The 20041-nt window shown below is 31.8% G+C and overlaps 1 protein-coding gene across 13 annotated transcripts in view; it reads right to left on the bottom strand.

Annotated features, from left to right (window-relative positions):
• The window catches only part of Trpm (transient receptor potential cation channel, subfamily M), an 888877-nt gene that overhangs the window by 22125 nt on the left and 846711 nt on the right, over positions 1 to 20041 (bottom strand). For all 13 annotated transcript variants that reach the window (XR_011950088.1, XM_072523326.1, XM_072523332.1 and 10 more), the window contains one exon: positions 17269 to 17577. Coding sequence is in view for 12 of the 13 variants with exons in the window: in XM_072523326.1 (XP_072379427.1) it covers positions 17269 to 17577 (309 nt within the window). In the remaining variant the exon portion in view is untranslated. The remainder of the gene's footprint in view (positions 1 to 17268; positions 17578 to 20041) is intronic.

The following is a 20041-nucleotide window of genomic DNA, read 5'->3' on the forward strand; positions in this document are numbered from 1 at the left end:
ACGTTTAATAGTAAACTTTTACTCCTTATCTATTATTGTATTATCGATAGTTTACAGACATGGTTTCATGTTGTGCCACTCAAACGTTGCTTGTTTTTATTGCCTTAGATTCGTAAACATGGGGTGGTAGCCTTTCATCAGAGAATATTATTTGTTATGTATTTTGCCCCAAATTTCTAGAGTTTTGTTACTTTTCGGAGTCTCTTTGTAAATATATACTTACATTCAAACAATTTAGTATACCTTTTATTATAGTACTATAACTTCTTATTTCTTGTCTTAACTATTGTCGGCAGCTTTTTCTATTTTATTCAGGCTCTTCTCTACCACACCGTCCACGTTTTGTTGGGTCATCCCCTGGACCTCTTTTTTTATTTCTAGCTTACCAGGCTTTCTTTACTTGTCTATTGTCTACCGTTCTTACTAATTATCCGAACCACCTTAATTGCTGCTTCCTGTTTACTTAATTATAGATTAAAACTGAGCTACTCTTCTGAGCAACTCACATGTTTGGTTGTCATTCAGGGGTCTATTGGGATCTATTATATTCGATAGACTTTTCAACTAGAGTTTTAAGGCACTGTATATGGTCATTTGTTTCGTGACTTAATAAATACTGCCTGCTCTTCTGACTTATTGAAATCGGGTTTTACTTACTTCCAATTTGTTTGTCAATTTTCATTGATGCTTCTTTCTTTCCGAGAAACTCATGGTAGGTATAAAAACTTTGTCCCATTTTCTATCCCTTCCATGAGATCAATATCAAATATTTACAAAAATGTAATTAATTTAACATAATATTAAGTAAGGAGATGTAAAATTCTCTTTAATCTAAATAGCCAAACAAAAAATATCTTTACTAATAAATATAACAAACCGCAAGAAAACAACGTTCAAGATAGAAGAGATGAGAATTGAAACCTATTTACAATATAAAGAGTAAGTTGATAAATGCCAAATTGCAAACGCATGTTCAGAAGCCCAAAAAAATATTTTATTTAATAATACTGGCCCAGTTCTGATTCATAAAGTGTTCTGAGCTAATTTGTAAAATTTAAATATATTTTTATTCATCAGCCATTTTCCTGGATATCCTATACCTAAAGATTAGGGTATAGATCTTGTTAATAAACAAAAAAAGTAGAATATATTACTACATTTACCGCCGTTTTATCTTCCAAAAATACTCCTATTTTAAACACACTCATAAAAAACGTTCAAAGAGCAAATAGGGTGTTATCATATCTAAAGCATTCGATAAGGTTTGAAAAATATGAAATTAATCAAGTTTAAAACTAAAGAAGCTTCTACCCTTTCGTTATTTACAGCTCTTAAAATCCTAGCTAGAAAATAGACAAAAGTACTTGCAGATAATCCAGAGTACTTACTTCAGAATTTACTGTAAAGCTAACCAAAATTTCAATTTCCTACCATGGGTTAACAATTGCGGGGCGCCCTGTATATTATATTTGTTTGAAATAAACCTATTTCTCCTAATACAGTACGTTAAGTTTTAAGTTAGATATACACACTATAAATGGCAACACTGCGCGCCGTCCACTATCCACGAACCTGCTCAGTTGACCCGTCGCCAAAAATTTGTCATTATGACAGTGGTTGTTTAAAGCGCTAACAGCGTAGATTTTTAATTTATTGTTGTAAACAACATGTCTGTTTATACGTCCGCAGAAAAAGTACAAATATTAAAATAGTTTTATGCTGGTAATTCTGGACAACAGTCTGTAGATTTATTTTCAGGGGAAACCAATTCCTTGCGTACAGTCAATTCATAATATTGTTAAAATTTTGAGAGATAGATTCAACACGTTCAAGTAGAAGCGTTGCTAGAGAGTTATATGTTAGCAATGTTACTGTAAAGAAAGTATGGAAAGAGCACGGTTACAATTATTTTAAATATTCGAAATGCAGCAGCTTTATCCAGACGATCACTTTCGAACAATGGAATTTTGTCAAACTATAATAACGAAGGTTGGACCCAATTTTATTAAAAACATTTTATGCATTGGTGAATCTTCTGTTTCGTTAGTAGGGAGACATAATCCTTCCATTACTATGTATTGGGCGCGGGAAAACCAGCACAGAAGTGTTGTTTACCGAACTCAACATCCTCAAAAAGTTAACGCCTGGACTTGTATTTTAGGAGACCACATAATGGGTCCATTTTTTATTGAGGGCAACTTGAATAGTAGAGTCTACCTCGATTTGTTACAGAATCATCTTCTTTCCGCTATTCTCAATCTTCCTGATGTAAATCTCGACAATGTTTGGTTTCATTAAGACGGTTGTTCAATTCATAACGCTCGAATAATTAGGGAGTATTTAAACAATACTTTCCCCTAATCGAGTTATAAGTGGAACAGGTGATATTAAGTGGCCTGCGCGATCTCCAGATCTTACACCCATGGACTTCTTTTTTGTTGACATTTAAAAAGAATCATCTACGATTATCCTGAGGCTAGAGCCCAAAATTTGGATGAATTAAAAAATCGAATAAGAGAAGTCTCCAATTCTGTTACAGCAGAAACTCTTTCATTTGGCCGCAGAAGTTTTTATGACAAATTGGGATACTGTTCAGCCGTAGAAGGTCAAATATTTGAATCATTTCTGTAGGCCATAAAGAATTATTTTTTATTTTTAATAAGAGTATATTTTTTGTTGTATTTTTTTAAAGAAATGCGATTTTATTTATAATTCAACCACAAAACATCGTTCATATTATTAAAAACCGATACAAATGCACCACCTTATAAAGGTCAGTGTATTTTATCGAGTTTATGTACTCTAAGAAATGAACTTGGTATACGTAATGAAAATAAACATTGAGGGAGATGTATACCCTCTGCATTTTTGTGTATTACTAAATGATTTTCTGTCGTGGTTTCGGAGGGAATCGGAGAATTACAATTATCTCGTAAGATGTAATGTTGCCGATTTTAGCGCTTTATGTAGTGTGCAATATCCAATCCAAAACTGAACGTACTGTGTATTATGAATATATTTTGAAATATTTTTTACTTCTACTCTCGTAAACGTTCGACTACCTTCCTCTACTATCCGTAATCCTAACCTAAACGCAAACCAATTCTCTCATTTCTTTATCTAAAAACTTATTGGCTATATTTCGGCGTTTTAGTAATTTCAAAGAAAATAATATTTAATCGGTAATAGTAACAAATTGTATCAGTTACATAAAATTTTTACTAAATGCTATTTTCGTGTCAATTTACCAAAACACATATGCCAGAATAGATTAAGTTATTTTTATCTACTGAATGTTAGGATTTTTCCTTAGAAGCAGACTTTAATACGCCGATTGTACTGAAGCCAATTTTCTTATTGTACATATTCCATTTATTCATGATTCCAGAATTAGAAAACCCTATACCAGGTTGTGCAAGTCTTATGTACGGATATCAAACGTTTGTAGTCACTTGGTACTCTCCAAAAAGGTGCTTTCCGCCCACGATCTAGTGCCGTAGCCATACAACTGACAATTTCGGGTTTATACCGCAGGGTTTACAGCTTAAGTTTTCATATAACAGTCTTATTCTCCAAAAACGAAGCCTGTCATGATTATCAACTGATTCCTACCTGTTTTTTGCAGTACTTCCCGATTAGCACATGCCCGAACAACGTAAGCTGATTATCTTTAACACTAATGTATTGGTATATTATTATATGCATAATAGTATATGCAATATATCAGTATTCTCCAATGACCTGATATCCATAGCAGTTTCACATTGTTGTGTTCAGCCAGTTTGTCGCGGCGACTATGGAATACATCCTCTAGGGTTTCTCTCCTACTAGTTTTTCTAGTTTTTACTAAGATATTGGTGATTAAATTTATAGATCTTATTCTTTCCCTTGGATAGAAGGAACGTAAGCATTTTGCATTATCTGAAAGTACTGGTGTCTATTTTTCAGGTAGGATTTTAAGAGCTGGAAATGAGGATGGGGTAAAGGTACTTTAGTTTTATTTGCAGTCCTGTGTGCCAAACATTATCGAATGCTTGAGATATATCAATGAAAGCAGTCGAGCAATATCTTTTGGCGTTTAAATCTTTTTTTTTTATTTTGTTAACCAGTCGATGCACTTATTATTCTGGAATTATTTTATCTTTGTCTATTATCATTGTTTGGCTTTTCACATACATCTTCTCTGAATGATGTTTGCTGAGCATAGAAGACTTACAGGCCGGTAGGAAGAGACATTTTCTGGCTTTTTTCCGGGTTTAAGGATCATTAGGATTTATGCCACCTTTGAGGTGGCATAGGAAAGTAGCTTAAATGCAGAATTGCATTGAATATAAAAGTTATTATATACTTATCAGAAATTTGATTTCTTTCATTATTATTTGTTTTACTTGGTTTGCAGTAAATTTCGTATGAGGCACGTCCATTTGAAACGGTGCTGTTAGGAATTTGGTTAATTCTGTTTCTTTCTCTGTGGAGAGTGTAGAAGGATATGTCATAAATAAGTTTTGAAGGTGCTTGTTTATAAATTAAAGAGCAACAAATAGTTATCACTGATTTTTTCCATATAATATGGCTTATTTGGTGCCATACACAAGTTTATTTATTTTATTTTTAACGGGCTGCTGCCCAATAAAATTAACTCAAGTTATCTCAAATCTTAAAATATTCTTATTTATCGTTACTATATAAGCTACACTTCAATCTTTAGGTAGATATTTAGCCAAATAACTGGTTTATGAAGAAAAATATACTTTTATATTTATACCCTTAAATATAATTTTTAAAATTTTACACTACACATCATTCAAATTCGACGTGCAGTAAAAGTAAACAAAACCAGGCTATGCTACGTAAGACTCCATAGGCGTGCGGTTTTGCTTTCATATTTCCTATCAAATTAATAAAACAGTATGTACAATTAAAGATTTGTTTATTATGAACAACGAAGATAAAATATACAATGTTAGTATTATTTTCAAGGAAATTCAAAATTAGCTTCACTACTGTAAAATAAAAAGAAACTTATGGTTTGACAAAAATAATAAAGCAGTAATTTCAACGTTGTTTTGACACTTAAACGATCGAAATCGAAACATCAAATACACTTATTTTTTAAAGTAAATTGTGTAAAATCAATAGAAAATGACTAATTAACATAGGCGTCGCAATTCTCACAATTTAAACCAGCGTTAACTTTTGTTTTTTTAGTATAATTTTTTTAATATAAAATTTTCGTTTATGACAAATATTTTAAGTTGCTGCATTGGATTTCCTTGAAAACCATACTAACATTGCATATTTTATATTTGTTATTCATAGTAAACAAAACTGTAATTTTACATATTGTTTTAATAATTTAATACGAAAGCAAAACCGTATGCCAAATTTTGATTTATTGACTAAGAAGGCTTCTGGCTGAGTACAAAATAAACAACTGATCAAATCCTATCACGCGATATATAAAATGAAAGGGAAGGATATAACGAATATATTAAGATAGAAAATCAATTACACATCTTAATAGATTCGTTATATCGTCCCTTTTCATTTGCTATGTCGCATGTTAGGTTTCGATCAGTTGTTTATTTTGAACTCAGCCAGAGGCCTTCCTTAAGTCAATAAATCAAAATTTGTCTATAGTAAATTTATTTTCATTCATAGTGCCTTATGATATCTCGTACGTAACTATACGTTCTATATAATCAAGATCCTGTGTAGTGCCATTTTGGTAGTCGCCATGTTTTTTTCTATCTTAATATATTCGTTATATACTCCCCGTTTAATAAATATCGACAACCGAGTTGAAGAAAGCGGATATTCAAAAGTGGCTGCGATCAAAAGTTTTGACAATTCAGTTCTAAAGTCGAGCTTTTGACTATTGTGAATAAACATAAAAAAAATACACTATTGTAAGCATATTGTAGATGAAATGGGTAAAGAAAAAAGAAGGTATTCACAGGCACTTGAGGTAGATTCTGAGTAAAATATTACCTAAGTTACACTTTGAGTTTTTTGTTTTATTTATTACTCAGATATGTTGAATGTTTTTATTTTTGACAAGATTTTTCTGATCTTTGCATAGGTTTTTGCTTTGAAATTACGGTTTCCTTAAACCAACGAATGGAGTGCCATTAAGAGCTCAGTTCACGAGTGGCAACTCCGTTCCAACCTTAAATATTACGTTTAATTTTAAAACATTTTTACACATTTAATGTAATTGTATTTTAATTCCGTGCATTACAATAACGGATTCACGTTATTATGTTGTTGAAAAACCTCATTCTAACATGTTTATTCAGTTATTTTCAGTTCTGTTATTCCTGTGAACGACTTATGCTACGATGTCTACTTCATATTTTCATATGTATTTCATAATACAGGAAAATATAGGTTTATACATCGTTAAAATCATGATGTGGGAGTGCCCCTCGTAACAATCATACTGTTGACGGTTTATTTATACTTACTGCAGCTCTATCTTGTATTTAGTGTAGAAATGTTTAGAAAGGTTTTCGAAGCCCCGCCCATTGTAACGTCAGAGGTGAGGTAGTCCATTAATAAACACAACTGACCGTTTCCACTAAACAGACTCGAGTTTCAAAAACTCGGGACTCGGAAAACAAAACGAACTGTTTCAAAACACGCCAGTCTTTAGTAAAATTTGTGAAAAGTTGCTATTTTGTTTTATTGGATACGAGTTTGTGTTTTGTTTTGTTTTTATTTTGTCCGTTTGGTGGGAAACCGCCATTAGATATTACATTTAATTTTAAAACAATTTTTACATATTTAATTTAATTTTATTAATTCAATGCATTACAATAACGAATTCGCATATTATGTTGTTGGAAAACCTCATTCTAACATTTATTAATTTAATTTTATCTTTGTTATTCTTCTGATCATAAAATATAAATGATAACATTTATTATAAATATAAATGAATAAATTCAAGCACTTTAATACCCTGACGCACGCCCTGGCTAAAACGTTATCACTAGAACAACAGTGGTCCAATTAAGTTATAGCAAATCTTCCGCGTACAAGGACTACTAAATGATATGGTATGCTGAGTTTCGTATACGATGTCTATTTATATAGTTTATGAGGTGGATATTATGTACGTTTATACATTGTAAATCGTGATTTGGGAGTGCTCCTCGTAATATTCATAATGTTGATAACGTGTGCTGGTTTGTTTACTGCTACTGCATCTTTAAGATAAATTTGGTGTAGATAGCTCATAAATGAGCGGTCTTGGACACATTTTATTAAGTAAATTATTATTACTTTGGGCTTCTTAACATATCTTTATTACTTGGCTCTTTGTTCATGACTCATCCTGTATAGTTCTGGGTTCAATATTAAAGCTCAATAAGAACACCAAAACTACCAAAATAACCAAATAAAATCAGAAATATTTACAATAACTTTTTCAATCGATATGTAATAAGAACTTGTTAAACTAACGAAAACTCGAAGATATATAAGGGAAGAAATGTAACCTATATAATTGATGGATTCGACCGTTACTTGATGGAAATTCATTTTATGTAACAATAAAACACTGAAAACTTTGTTTTCAAAACTTCCACAAAATTTATTTTAAATTCTTATCACTACAGCTGTTTCGGCTGATTGCCTTTCTCAAGTGATCTGTGTAAACCCATGCCAAAAACAGATCACTTGAGAAAGGCAATCAGCCGAAACAGCTGTAGTGATAAGAATTTAAAATAAATTTTGTGGAAGTTTTGAAAACAAAGTTTTCAGTGTTTTATTGTTATGTAACCTATATATTTATATTACAAAAATGACGTGTATTAGAAATAAAACAGATCAAAGCAAACAACAGATGAAACTACCGGCAGTTCACAATCAATAAATAAAAATAAGTACAGAAAGGAACATAAAGAATACGCACCTTTTAAATGTATAAATAAACAACAAAAGAATATGGAAGATAGCAGTACAACGTATTTATATAAAAATTTAATAATGGTTTCAATACCTTTTGAATATCTTGAAAAGGAAAGATAGTCCAATCAATGAAGGTAAAACACAGCGTTACTGTATAACTTTCCTGTACCAATTTGCACAAAAATTTGGCTATAGCTTCTATTTACTCTATACTTCAAAGTTAACTCTATGATCTAAAATTTTAACCAATTTTAAGCAACTTTTGTCCTATACATTCTTTTCTGAAAGTCAATACTTTTCACAAAAGTGAAAATGTTTTTACAAAAAAAAAGAGAATTTTTTGTAAAAATACAAAAATCCTTCTCTCACTTCAAACTAATTTTTTTTTTCAAAACTGAGCATTTTAAACAAGCCAAACTTCTAGAGCATACTATAAGTACATACTATAAGCATAGTATAAGTGAATTGTAAAAGGGTAACGATAATTTTTAATTAGGAAGGTAATTAAAAAATATGGACCAACCTTATTTTTCCCGTAACTCCCTTAGGATTGGTGCTAGAGACTCTTACAAATAATAAAATTAAAGATCTTTTCAAGCACTACAAAAAAGGTTCGATATGTTGTTCACGAAAAATGCATTGGTTTCTTCATATTTCACGTTTAAATTTTCAATTTTGGAGTTTGACGGAGAAGATCCCACTTTCAATAAGCTATTACTCCGCTTGTAATGGGGCCACAGACCTATTCTCGGAGCCAAGAAGCTATTCGAGAGGCTCAAGTAAAATGCTGCCCTAAAAGACGGTAAGACGAAAAATAACCATTGAAACAAAGCAACTAATGGAAACTAGAAGAGAAATCAAAGGAAACGAAAGCATTGACGAAGAAAAACTACGAAAAATAAATAAAGAAGTATCAAAAGCTATAAGGAAAGATTTAAGAAAATTTAAGAATGAAAAGGCCCACCGAACTATAATAGAAGAGAATAAAAGTCCTGAGAAGACGGCTAAACAATGGAAAATGTGAAATACACAAACTAAAGAACAAAGAAGGAGTCCCCATATCAAATAGAGAAGAACTACTACACATAGTTGAAGACTTCTATTAAGAACTATACACAAGTCAAAGAGAAGACCAAACGAACTTGGAAATCGCCGCATTACGCAAAATCATCAACCAGGGTTCAAAACTCATGCCAAAGATCACACTAAGCGAAATCCAAGACGCAATGAAAAAGATGAAAAACAACAAAGCACCAGAAGAAGATGGAGTCGTAATAGAAGCTATAAAGATGGGCGGACGTGCCCTTCTCAACCAAATAAAAATTTTGTTTAACCTTTGTCTAACAGATTAACCGGATACCGGAGCATACCGGAAACATGGAACAATGCAGTAACAATTTTACTACACAAGAACACAAGGAGACAAGGCGCACCTGGAAAACTATAGATCAATCAGCTTATTGAACCACATCTATAAAATGTTTACCCAAATAATTACGACAAGACTAGAAAAAAAGCTGGATTTCTACCAGCCCCGAGAACAAGCTGGCTTCCGCTCAAAATTCGGAACAAACGTTCACCTAAAAACAGTAAAAATCTACAAATAGAAAAATTGATAGAATATAACAGATCACTGGTACTTATCTTCGTAGACTTTCACAAAGCCTTCGATACTGTGCACATTAGACAGCATTATAACTGCTCTGAACAATAGTAGAATATACTTCCGGCTTACAAAATTAGTACAAACATTGTACCAAAACGTCACAATGCGTGTGAAACTACATTTTAATAATAAGTCGAAAAGTATTGACTTACAGAAAAAAATGTACAAAACAACAGTAGCTTAAAAGTGGTTAATATATTCATTCCCAATGTTATTTTTATTCAAACAAATTTTGCCCCCGAGAAGTGGTGGCATCGCTCTCCCCTACCAGGGTAAAAATATTCTACGGCGCAGGGTTGGAGTTTGAAGTTGAGAGTAAGTAGAACTTATAGCCAAATTTTAGTGCACATCGGTGCAGGCTCAGAAAATTATGCGAAAAAATGGTCATTGACTGGAAAGTTACAGTAGCGAAAAGTAATACAACAAGATGATGGAGACGTTCAGTTCTATCAAATTAGTTATTGCTATAATAAGTTCAATTCAATACACAAAATTTTACTATTTAAAATATCTACATTTTTCAAATCTTTATAACGTAATGGTTAACAATATCTACAATGTGGATATATGGCAGAATTCAGCTAATACTACAAAGAATAAAAGAAAAAGCAATGTTTATTTTAATGAGAGAAAAGCTTAAGCTGATGAAAAATAAGATGTATGATTAGGTATCTTACAGTTTAATATGTTTCAATTAAAAAAATTGTAGAAAATACTAGAATTTACTAGAAAGTTTGCTTTTTATGACAAGCATAAAAAAATTTGGTACACAATATATTTAAAATGTTTTTTATATATTTTTGAACATACCAGGCAACTTTTAAAACTATTTTCTAGTATCAGCAATACTGGTGACGCAAATTGTAGTTTTTAATGTCTTTTCTTTTAATGTATATATAGAAAAAATATTATCGACATAAAAGTCTTTATTAAAAAAGACAAATGCAACATCATATTTTATACTACCCTCGTCAGAGAAGAAAATGCCATTCAATCTCTAAAAATCATACGAACAAGCTAAATTTTACCGAGAATATTAATTTTGGGACCCCAAAAAAAGATGCAAAAAAGTTTACCACTTTTACACACGGGCTCCCCCCTAAAACCCTCCTCGCAGGGGGGTACAAACGCAAAAAAATTGATTTAAGTAGAATCTGTACGCCGCAGAAAAAAATAATTCAAATAAAAGAGCTGAGATGATTTTAAATAAAAATGTTTAGTAGCACTTTTTGTGTACAATGAACCGTTCTCTCAGAAACAACGCTTGAAGCGACCGTCGATTTTGAATGTCAGTTACGTGCGCGAAATCAATGTTCAATAAAATTTGTATGAGCTCGACGGTAAAAATTCGATATCTTTTGATCCAAGTGTACTATCGACAAAAATCAAGATGCGTTTTAAAGGCAAAGAGTTCAGCTTTCATATACAAGTTATGTATTTTGCCGCAAGTAAACTTAGATTTGATAAAGGTGTTTATAAATAAACGTGGCGCGATTTTTGCCATTTTTTTTTATTCTCATGAGATCAATACGATATATCCCGTTCATTGACTGGCCATATAAAGTTTCGATAACTAGAGCTTATCTTTTAAAACCTATAGCATGAAATTTTAGTTTTGAGTTTTGGCAACAAATGTGACGCATTTGAAATATGCTTAAAAAATGCTAGATTTAAACTTTCACATAACAAACAATCTAAAGCGTTTAAAACTTTTTTTTTTCAATAAAACTAGTACGTTTTTCAAAAGAACCAAACTTCTGCTATAAGCTACACCCAAAACTGTCTTCTTGGAAGCATTTTCCGTGACGTGCGATCGTTTGTAATGTAAAACATTAAATTCTGCGTTTTTTGTTCATATTTCAAATGCTTATATTTGTTGCCACAACTCAAAATTGAAATTTAATGTCATAGGTTGATCTCTAAAAATGAAAATTTTACTACGACTGGTCAATGAAAGTGATCAATTTTATTGATCTCACGAGAATCTTAAAAAATGGCAAAAATCGCGGCAAAATACAAAAACTGCGTACAAAAGCAGTACTCTTTACCTTTAAAACGCATCTTGATTTTTGTAGATGGGACACTTGAATCAAAGATATCGAATTTTTACCGTCGAGCTGATACAAATTTTATTGAACATTGATTTCGCGCACGTAACTGACATTCAAAATCGACGGTCACTCTGTTTCTGAGAGAAAGGTTCATTCTGCACAAAAAATGCTAATAAACTTTTTTGTTTAAAGTTATCTCAGCTACATTTTTTATTTGAAACATTTCGATTTTTTGTGTTTTTACCCCCCTACTAGGGGACTTTTAGGGAGAAACCCGGGGGTAAAAGTGTTAAACTTTTTTACATTTTTTGGGGTCTCAAAATTAATATTCTCGGCAAAATTCAGCTTGTTCGTATGATTTTTGCGGTCAACTCTCTGACGACTGGACTATTATAGGACCTTAGAAAAATACTGCATTTAGATGCTCCATAAAAATTAGAAAGGCACTCAATTAGGCGCTGTATATGAAATTAAGCTTTATATAAAAAAAGTTTCAATTAATTTTATCTAATGAAGCAACAATGGTAAACGTTGATAAAATAGAGAGGAATGGTCAGACGCGCGTTTAAAGTCTCAGCCCTCCACCTATTTTCTGAACCATAAATTGTAAGGCATCTGTTTATAGGTTTTAGTGGCGTAATCATTACAAATGGCGGACAATCGTTATTTTAAAAAATTATTTTTAATGGGATTACATGGCAAGTAATAAATAATTTAAAAGCTTGTGTGCCACTCCTGTTCCTATATTTTTGTTCGTTTTTAATGCATCGTTTTTAAATGGCGACAATGTGAAGAAAGTATAGACGAACCCTGATCATTTGGTAGTCTTCTGCTATTATAAAAAAATGCTCGAAAAGGTCATTTCTGAATTTCTTATCATCGTAAAAATCATGATGTCATAGACACTTTTCTTAAATAACAATATATGGAATGTGATATGTCATTTAAAAGCTTGCTTACTATGTTCCTAGAAATACGAATAGTCCAGTCGGGATAGCATTTGACCTTGCATGGCAAGCTGTCCGAAATTTTAATCTTTAGGTGTGGTCAATATTAGTGTAAATTTAAAATCGCGACTGAATCCCATCGTTGTGTTAGCCGCTATATTGAATTTAAAGGAGAACAGGTTTTGCTCAATATATCCGCAATTTTCAACGTTTCAATAAAAATGATAGGAACTAAAATTGTTGCAAATGCGATTTCCTACAATATCTTTTTTATAAATTTTTTCGTACAGTCGATATGTTCCGAGTTTGAAAGAAAATAGTGGAAGAGAGAGGAAGCATAATTCATGGAGTTATTACATTTATTATTAACTTAACGATATGAATATACATAAACAATAATAGAGAAAATTATATTCTATACAATTTTCATCTCTTTCATTGTTTTATTAAAATTAATATTTAAGGTCGTATATTCGTTCCTTTTATGGCTTGCTGCTAATGGCGTCAGCATCTAGGATTCGTTAATCACATGTATCTCGTTATGTTTGTCATAGGCGTAAGACCTTAAATGTTGATTGTCGCACAAAAAAAAATAAATCAAAATTGTATAAAATATAATTCTCCTATTATTTGGGGATTTTATATTAATATATGGACACTATTTTCACCGTTAACTAGGAAAATCACGATGCACAAAAAATTTTCAAAAAGAAATTGTAGGAAATTGCAATTGAAACAATTTAAGTCCTTACCATTTTGTCAAAAGGTTTAAAATGACCAAGATATTGAGCAAAAACAATTCCTATAACACCAATTCACGAGGTCTTACGCTCCTGCCTTTACCGCATACGTACGACTAAAAAAATTGATTTTAGCACAAAAATGAAAGAGAACAAAATTGTAACAAATATCTCTCTATTTTTAGTAATATGCATTCATGTGGTAAGTTAATAATAAACGAGATAATTCAATAATTATGCTTCCCCCCTTCCACTATTTTCTCCCTAACTTACAAAATATCGATTTCCCGAAAAAAATTGTAGGAAATCATATTTGCAACAATTGTAGCTCTTACCGTTTTTGTCGAAAAGTTGAAAATAATGGAAATATTGAGGAAAAACAGTTCTCCTTTAAATTCAAGATGACGGCTAACGCAACGATCGGATTCAGTCGCGACTTTAAATTTACACTAATATTGATCCCCATAAATGTTGGAATAATAAAATTTGGGGCAGCACACCATGCAAGGTTAGGTCTTTTTTCGTCTAACCCGACTGGACTAAAACGGGAATTATTTCACTGAGAGTCAATTAAAGATAATTCTTATAATTCAACGACCGCAACATTCATGATTTTTATGAGACAGTCGCACAAAAATGCTACTGAATGAGTCAATAGCTTGTATCAAAAATGATGTGTGATATGATATATTATATCATGATACTATAACTAACAAGATAAGTCAACGCGCATGAGTCTTGCATCTCTCTCGCACACCTGTAACGTAAGCCCGAGACAACTTTAATGATGTTAAGTTAAATGCTTTATCTGTTGCTATCGTGTGTGCTTCAAAACGTAGTAAATGAGATTTTTATTTATTCATTGTTGTAGTAAAGACTTTGTATATTATATTGTTATATAAATTTTGTGGTGAAAACATTCAGTTTACTGTGTTACTATCACCTAATTTATTTATCGTACGCAACTTCCTCTCGACTACCTGTAGCTACTTTAGAAAGAAGACTAATTATTTGGTTGCCACAATGAATTGTGCAGTGGTGGGTTGTTTAAACAATTATAATAAAAAAAGTAAATCTTTTTTGAAGTGTCGTTTTTTTTGTGTTTCCTAGAGACAAACAAATGCGTAAAGTATGGGTCTTCAAGTGTTTTCAGAGAGACAAATTTAATATAAAAATCGCGAGAATATGATCAAAACATTTTACAGAAGCTGACTATTGTTTAAAAGCAAAACTATAGTGGAATATTACTACTAATAGTATAATTAATTATGAAATTGTCACTGCAGAGATCTTTTCCTCGCTAAACCTTCCTAGTGGTGATACAGAAATTAACCCTGAAGTCATCAAGATTTTATTAATTCGAATATAAAAGACTGGAATGGGATGGATTGGAAAATTTAGCCGGTTTCATTGCATTTAAGTTACAAAAAAAAAGAAGTAATTGGATATATTCCGGACGCTAACGATAAATCGTTTACTTGGGTAAACCACGTTTCTGAGGGTGGTTTACTCAAACTAACACTGGAATTTGTAACAAAATGTAGTGAACTGGAACATATTTTTCGTAGTTATAATGGCAACAAATTAAAAATAACTAAAAATTATTTAAAAAACCTAATAGAAGCTGCCAAATATTTAAATGTTAGCGAAGATGTAAAATTATTTTTTTTTATGTAAAATGTATTTTAAAATACTAATTCTAAATAAAAATATTAAAGATAATTACAATATGCGCAAGAGAAAAATCACGAATATTGTAAAATAAATGTCTAAATGATATTCATAAAGTGTGAAGTATGACCTGCTTTTCCTTATATTTCAAATTCTTTACATTTTCCGGCCTTTTATATATAATTTATATTTTGTAGCAATATCTATTTTGTTTGTAATACACACAATCAAATAGAAGATTCATATATTTCTTTAATTAATTTTACAAATTACTTATTAATTTTCAAACCACGTTTTCACAGAAAGTAACTAGTTATGACTTTTTAGTGCAAGATATGGCATCGAGATATACTATACCGTTAACAGTTTAAGTATCGAAGTTGTCCATTACAGTAATGGAACAACGTTGCCATATGATACATCATTAAAATAAGATCCCCTGGCTTTGTCTCGCTATGACGTCATGCGCAAAGTCGATTAAAATTAGAAGTGCAAGTGAGCATACCTTGTTTGTTATAGTATCATGATATTATATTGTCATGTGAAATATTATCAATGTCATATTTTTGACAGATGTCAATAAATAAACGGATGATGTCTTCGAGCGTTTTGCATAAAAGTTGAAGGCAACCAAATTATTAGAGACAGTTTATACTTTTTTTCCCACAGTCTCACCGTTGCACATTGTAAGGTCCCTATTTTAAATGAAACTGGTTGTCACTGCCATACTAACTTTCAAATCACGTATTTCTTGTCATACGATACAATTAAAAATAATTTTTTAAAACGGCGCCCATCTGCTATGCATCCGCCTGCCATTTGTAATGTTTACGTCATTAACAGATCTTAAAAAGTTTGAAAAGGTTGGATTATTCAAAAATTTATTAATATAAATTATATAGTCCAGAAAATAGTTAGTAAGGGTGACTTTAGATGCGTATCGTCTGAGGTTATCTGTAAAAAGGTCTTAAGGAACACAACATATTTGTTGGCAATACCGAAAGTATAGGGGCTACAAATCTCATACATAAGCGTTAAACATGAACTTGTATGTGGATCGAATCAGTCAATAATATTGTCGGAACTGATATCAAAAACTTGATTGTGCTTACTCACGTGTTCTGTGTGGAATAGAAACGTGAAAATAAAATAAAAATAAAAAAAATCAGCTTTTTAATATACGATCTACAGATGCTTCTTAAAAATACTGTGATCAACTAAAATTATTAATGGAGAAATATTGCCATTAAGAATAGACCGATACAATAAATTACTACAAACAATCAAAATTTTAAAATTCCTAGAAGTATTACAAAACAGACAAATATATACCGAGAAATATTCGGGACTGGTCGAATATTGATGTGGGGAAATTTTTTGGCATTGCTAAAGATATAAAATATTCTAAAAAATAGTGAAATCTGATTTAATAAAATACATAAAACACGACAAATGAAAAAGTTCGGATAGCAGTAGATAATGTAAGTTAAAGGGCAATATTTTTGCGTAAAGGCAATGTTTTTTTTATTTTTAAGTGGAATATACACAATATAGCAAAAATAAGGCAAATGTATTAACGCTTTTGAGATGTAAATTTATTAGAACATCCTCTATTATAAGAGGAATACTCCATTTTGAGCGTAGGCAACTCTTCTGCGTGAATCATTAATGGTACAGATAATAAGGTGAATGGTACTTAATAATAGGTTAAGTGTAAAGATATACGGAATCTGCAGTTTACCGTCGAATCCGAACCAAGTGTAGAGGAGCTATATTAGACAGATTTAATTATATAACAAAATATATTAGACAATTGTTTATGAAATTCTTTGGTCACATCTTTAGACAAGATGAGAGCATGTACAAAAAATAAGGAAAAAGCAGATAGACGTAGAGACCCAATTATGTAGTTTAATCTGAGAGACATTCATGACACGAAGCTTATACAAATTAAAAACTTATACAAAATAAAAAGTTACCATTGTTATCGCGAGAAAAGCCCGAGAAGAACAAGGATAAATATGGAGCAGCGAAGGGCGTCAAATCCAGAATAAATGTAGAAAATAGAATAAATTTTGTATAATTTTTACAACAGCTATTATTAAATCACTCAATTCAATGCTTTAATTAGACAGTATCTAATTTTATGGACTAATCATCTTTTGATATTTTAAAATATAGTATTAATATTCAAAGAAAAACATCGCTATCTTGTCTAATTAGCTCGACTTTCTGCCAACCTCTATAGTAAACAGGTAGCATCATGGATCTGCCGTTACCTAAATGTCCTATTGGTCCAGGCGGTTCCTCAATAGCTGTGGAACGTTTCAAGGCATTTCGTATAGGCCAGGAATTCACACGGAACTCTCTAGTCTCGGTAACAACGCTAAGCAACGCCGGGTTTTTCACTGGCAGTTTCTCCATAACGTCGTCGTCGATTTCATCTTCATCTTCTTCGCTGTACCTTCGTTGAATCAGGTTTTCCATGACCATATAGTCACATTCCTCAGCGCTGCGTAAATGTTCTTTTTCGAAGTTGAGGGCTATTTCAGGGTTGGACATTTCGGATGGATTGCGTTTTCGAGAACCTTAAAAAAATTAATATTATTGTCAAGTCTAAATTTACACATGTACACAGTTATGAATACTATTCAAGCAAATATAATAAGATAAAAAGTAAACTACTCAATACTGTAAGATAGTGCCACGAAATCTGAAAATAAAGGAATAAATAAAAAATAATTATATGTGCTCGTTACCTTTGGTTATTAGTAGATTATTTGTATTGTGTATTAAAGTAAAAAGAAACATACAACGATAAAATGTATCAGTAACAGAAAGCTTTTTGACATGCACCTAAACCTCAACTAACCTAATAGTGTCAATACCATAGACATAATATAATAAAATAAACTGACTGCTGCCATGCAGTTGCGTTTCCTCAGTACGGCAGAGAAAACTGACGCAAACCTGTCCCTGTATCTCTTTCTAATGGGACGGGTTTATCGACCACGTGACCTTCTGATTGGTCATTTAGGTCACGTGGTCGATAAACCTGGCAAATTAGAAAGAGATGCAGGGACTGCTTTGCGTCAGTTTTCTTTGTCAGTCTATTTGTATTATATGTCTATGGTCAGTACTCGCCGGTTATTTATTGTTAAAAGTATTAATTTGAAGCTTAAGTTGTAATATGTTTTCGTTAAAATATTATTTAATAAAATGTTTATCTGTAGCAACGCACTTTTTTAATACCTTATATGGGAATAAAGGACCATAAAAATGATAAAATATATTTTATAATTATACAAAATATAATTATCAATATAAAAAACAATGTATTTGTTTGACGTATTCTATTAAGTAATCTAACAGTTTTGATTGCATCCTTATTTAACTGAACCTGCCGTAATATATCGTCTTTCATTACTAACTTTAAAGTAAAAGACTTGAATCTTGTTTTTTTTTATTTTGCGATTTTAACAAAGAATAGCTCATTTCATCATAATTAACATTATGTGGGACATGAGAGAGGTATGAGATATTTAATGAAGAGTTTGCATCAACGCAGGCTATCTCATGAATGTTGCAGTAAGACAAGCAAGACAAGTCTAAATTATTTCACCTACTTTGTTTTAGGTAAGTAAAAAGTTAGAAAGGCGAATGCTTCTCTACTCTACGTGAAGAAATGTATATATCTCCGGAATATCAAGCTTCGCATCTTTAACACCAATGTTAAGTCTGTTCTGTTTTATGCTTGTGAGACTTAAAAAATAGATAGAAAAATAACATCACAGTTGCAGGTATTTATCAATCGTAGTCTCAAGTAAATAATGACAAATGCAGGTTGAAAATCAGAAGGTATTCAGGAGGTATACCAGAAGTGGAGGTAGCTTGGATACATTCTTAGGACATCACATGCTGTTATTGAAAAGAAACCTTTGAGCTGGAATCTACAAGAAGAGGGAAGGGGAGGTAGACTACAAGGTACCTAGATGAGGACCATTGACAAGTAAGCACGAAGTATTGGGAAGACTTGGGGCAAGCCGGGAAAACCTGGCTGGGATGGATGGCGGTATCTCTTGAATGTCCTATGCTCTTCAGGTAGTTACAAGAAATAAGTCAAGTTCATCTATACAGAAAAATGATAATATATTACAATTGATTATATATAATATATAAAAATATTACATATTGATAATAGAAATAGTATAGAAGATATATTGAAGACAGAATCCAATAATTGAGAAATAGAATGGAGATTAAATGAGAAAATGGTGAGTGAAATTATCCAGAAGTATCTCTAGACAAAGAAGAACAGAGAGAAATAATAGTTTGGAGTAGAGAGTACACAAACCCTAGATATAAAAATAGGTAAAACAAACAATAGTACGTCCCAAGTAATGATATGAATATAAATAAATATGAAGCTGAGTGCAGAAATTCGGACAAGGCTTGTAGAAATAAGAAAAGGAAACAGTTTAATAACTTTTATCAAGTGGCAAAAAGGAGTAAAGAACAGCGCAGTACAAAAATGTTATAGATACAAACGTTGACACTTAATAAGAGTTAAGAAAGGAAACTTAAAAATGGAAGGTTCATGTAAGAAGTCTTCGCCAAAGTTATTATCTAAAGTTAAAGCTAAGGAATCTTGACTGATTATCAGGGAATGAAAAACAAAGTGCATTGAAATGGGAGAAACACAATTTAAACTGAAGAAAATACAAAGTAGGGCAGAAGTAATCATCCAATTGGAAAACGCTATAACTTTTGCAAATTCAGCCAAATGTCAATTCGGTTTTGACATTTGTGAAATAAACAAACGCAGAATACAAATCGACAAGCCATGAATCGGTTTACTCCGCAAGAACACAGCATAATTGTTTTCATTTTTTGTGCAATAATTCGCCGGCTACGTTAGCTCAGCGTTCCGTAGTTCCGGATGTCGAAGAGAAGCCCGGAAAATCGACAAGACGACGTGTCACGCAAATGGGAATTAGCCGGCGGTTCCTACGCAGAATTTTGGTAACAGATTAAAATATGTTTCCTTATAAA

This window comes from Diabrotica undecimpunctata, chromosome 2, assembly GCF_040954645.1.
Source record: "Diabrotica undecimpunctata isolate CICGRU chromosome 2, icDiaUnde3, whole genome shotgun sequence".
NCBI lineage: Eukaryota > Metazoa > Arthropoda > Insecta > Coleoptera > Chrysomelidae > Diabrotica > Diabrotica undecimpunctata.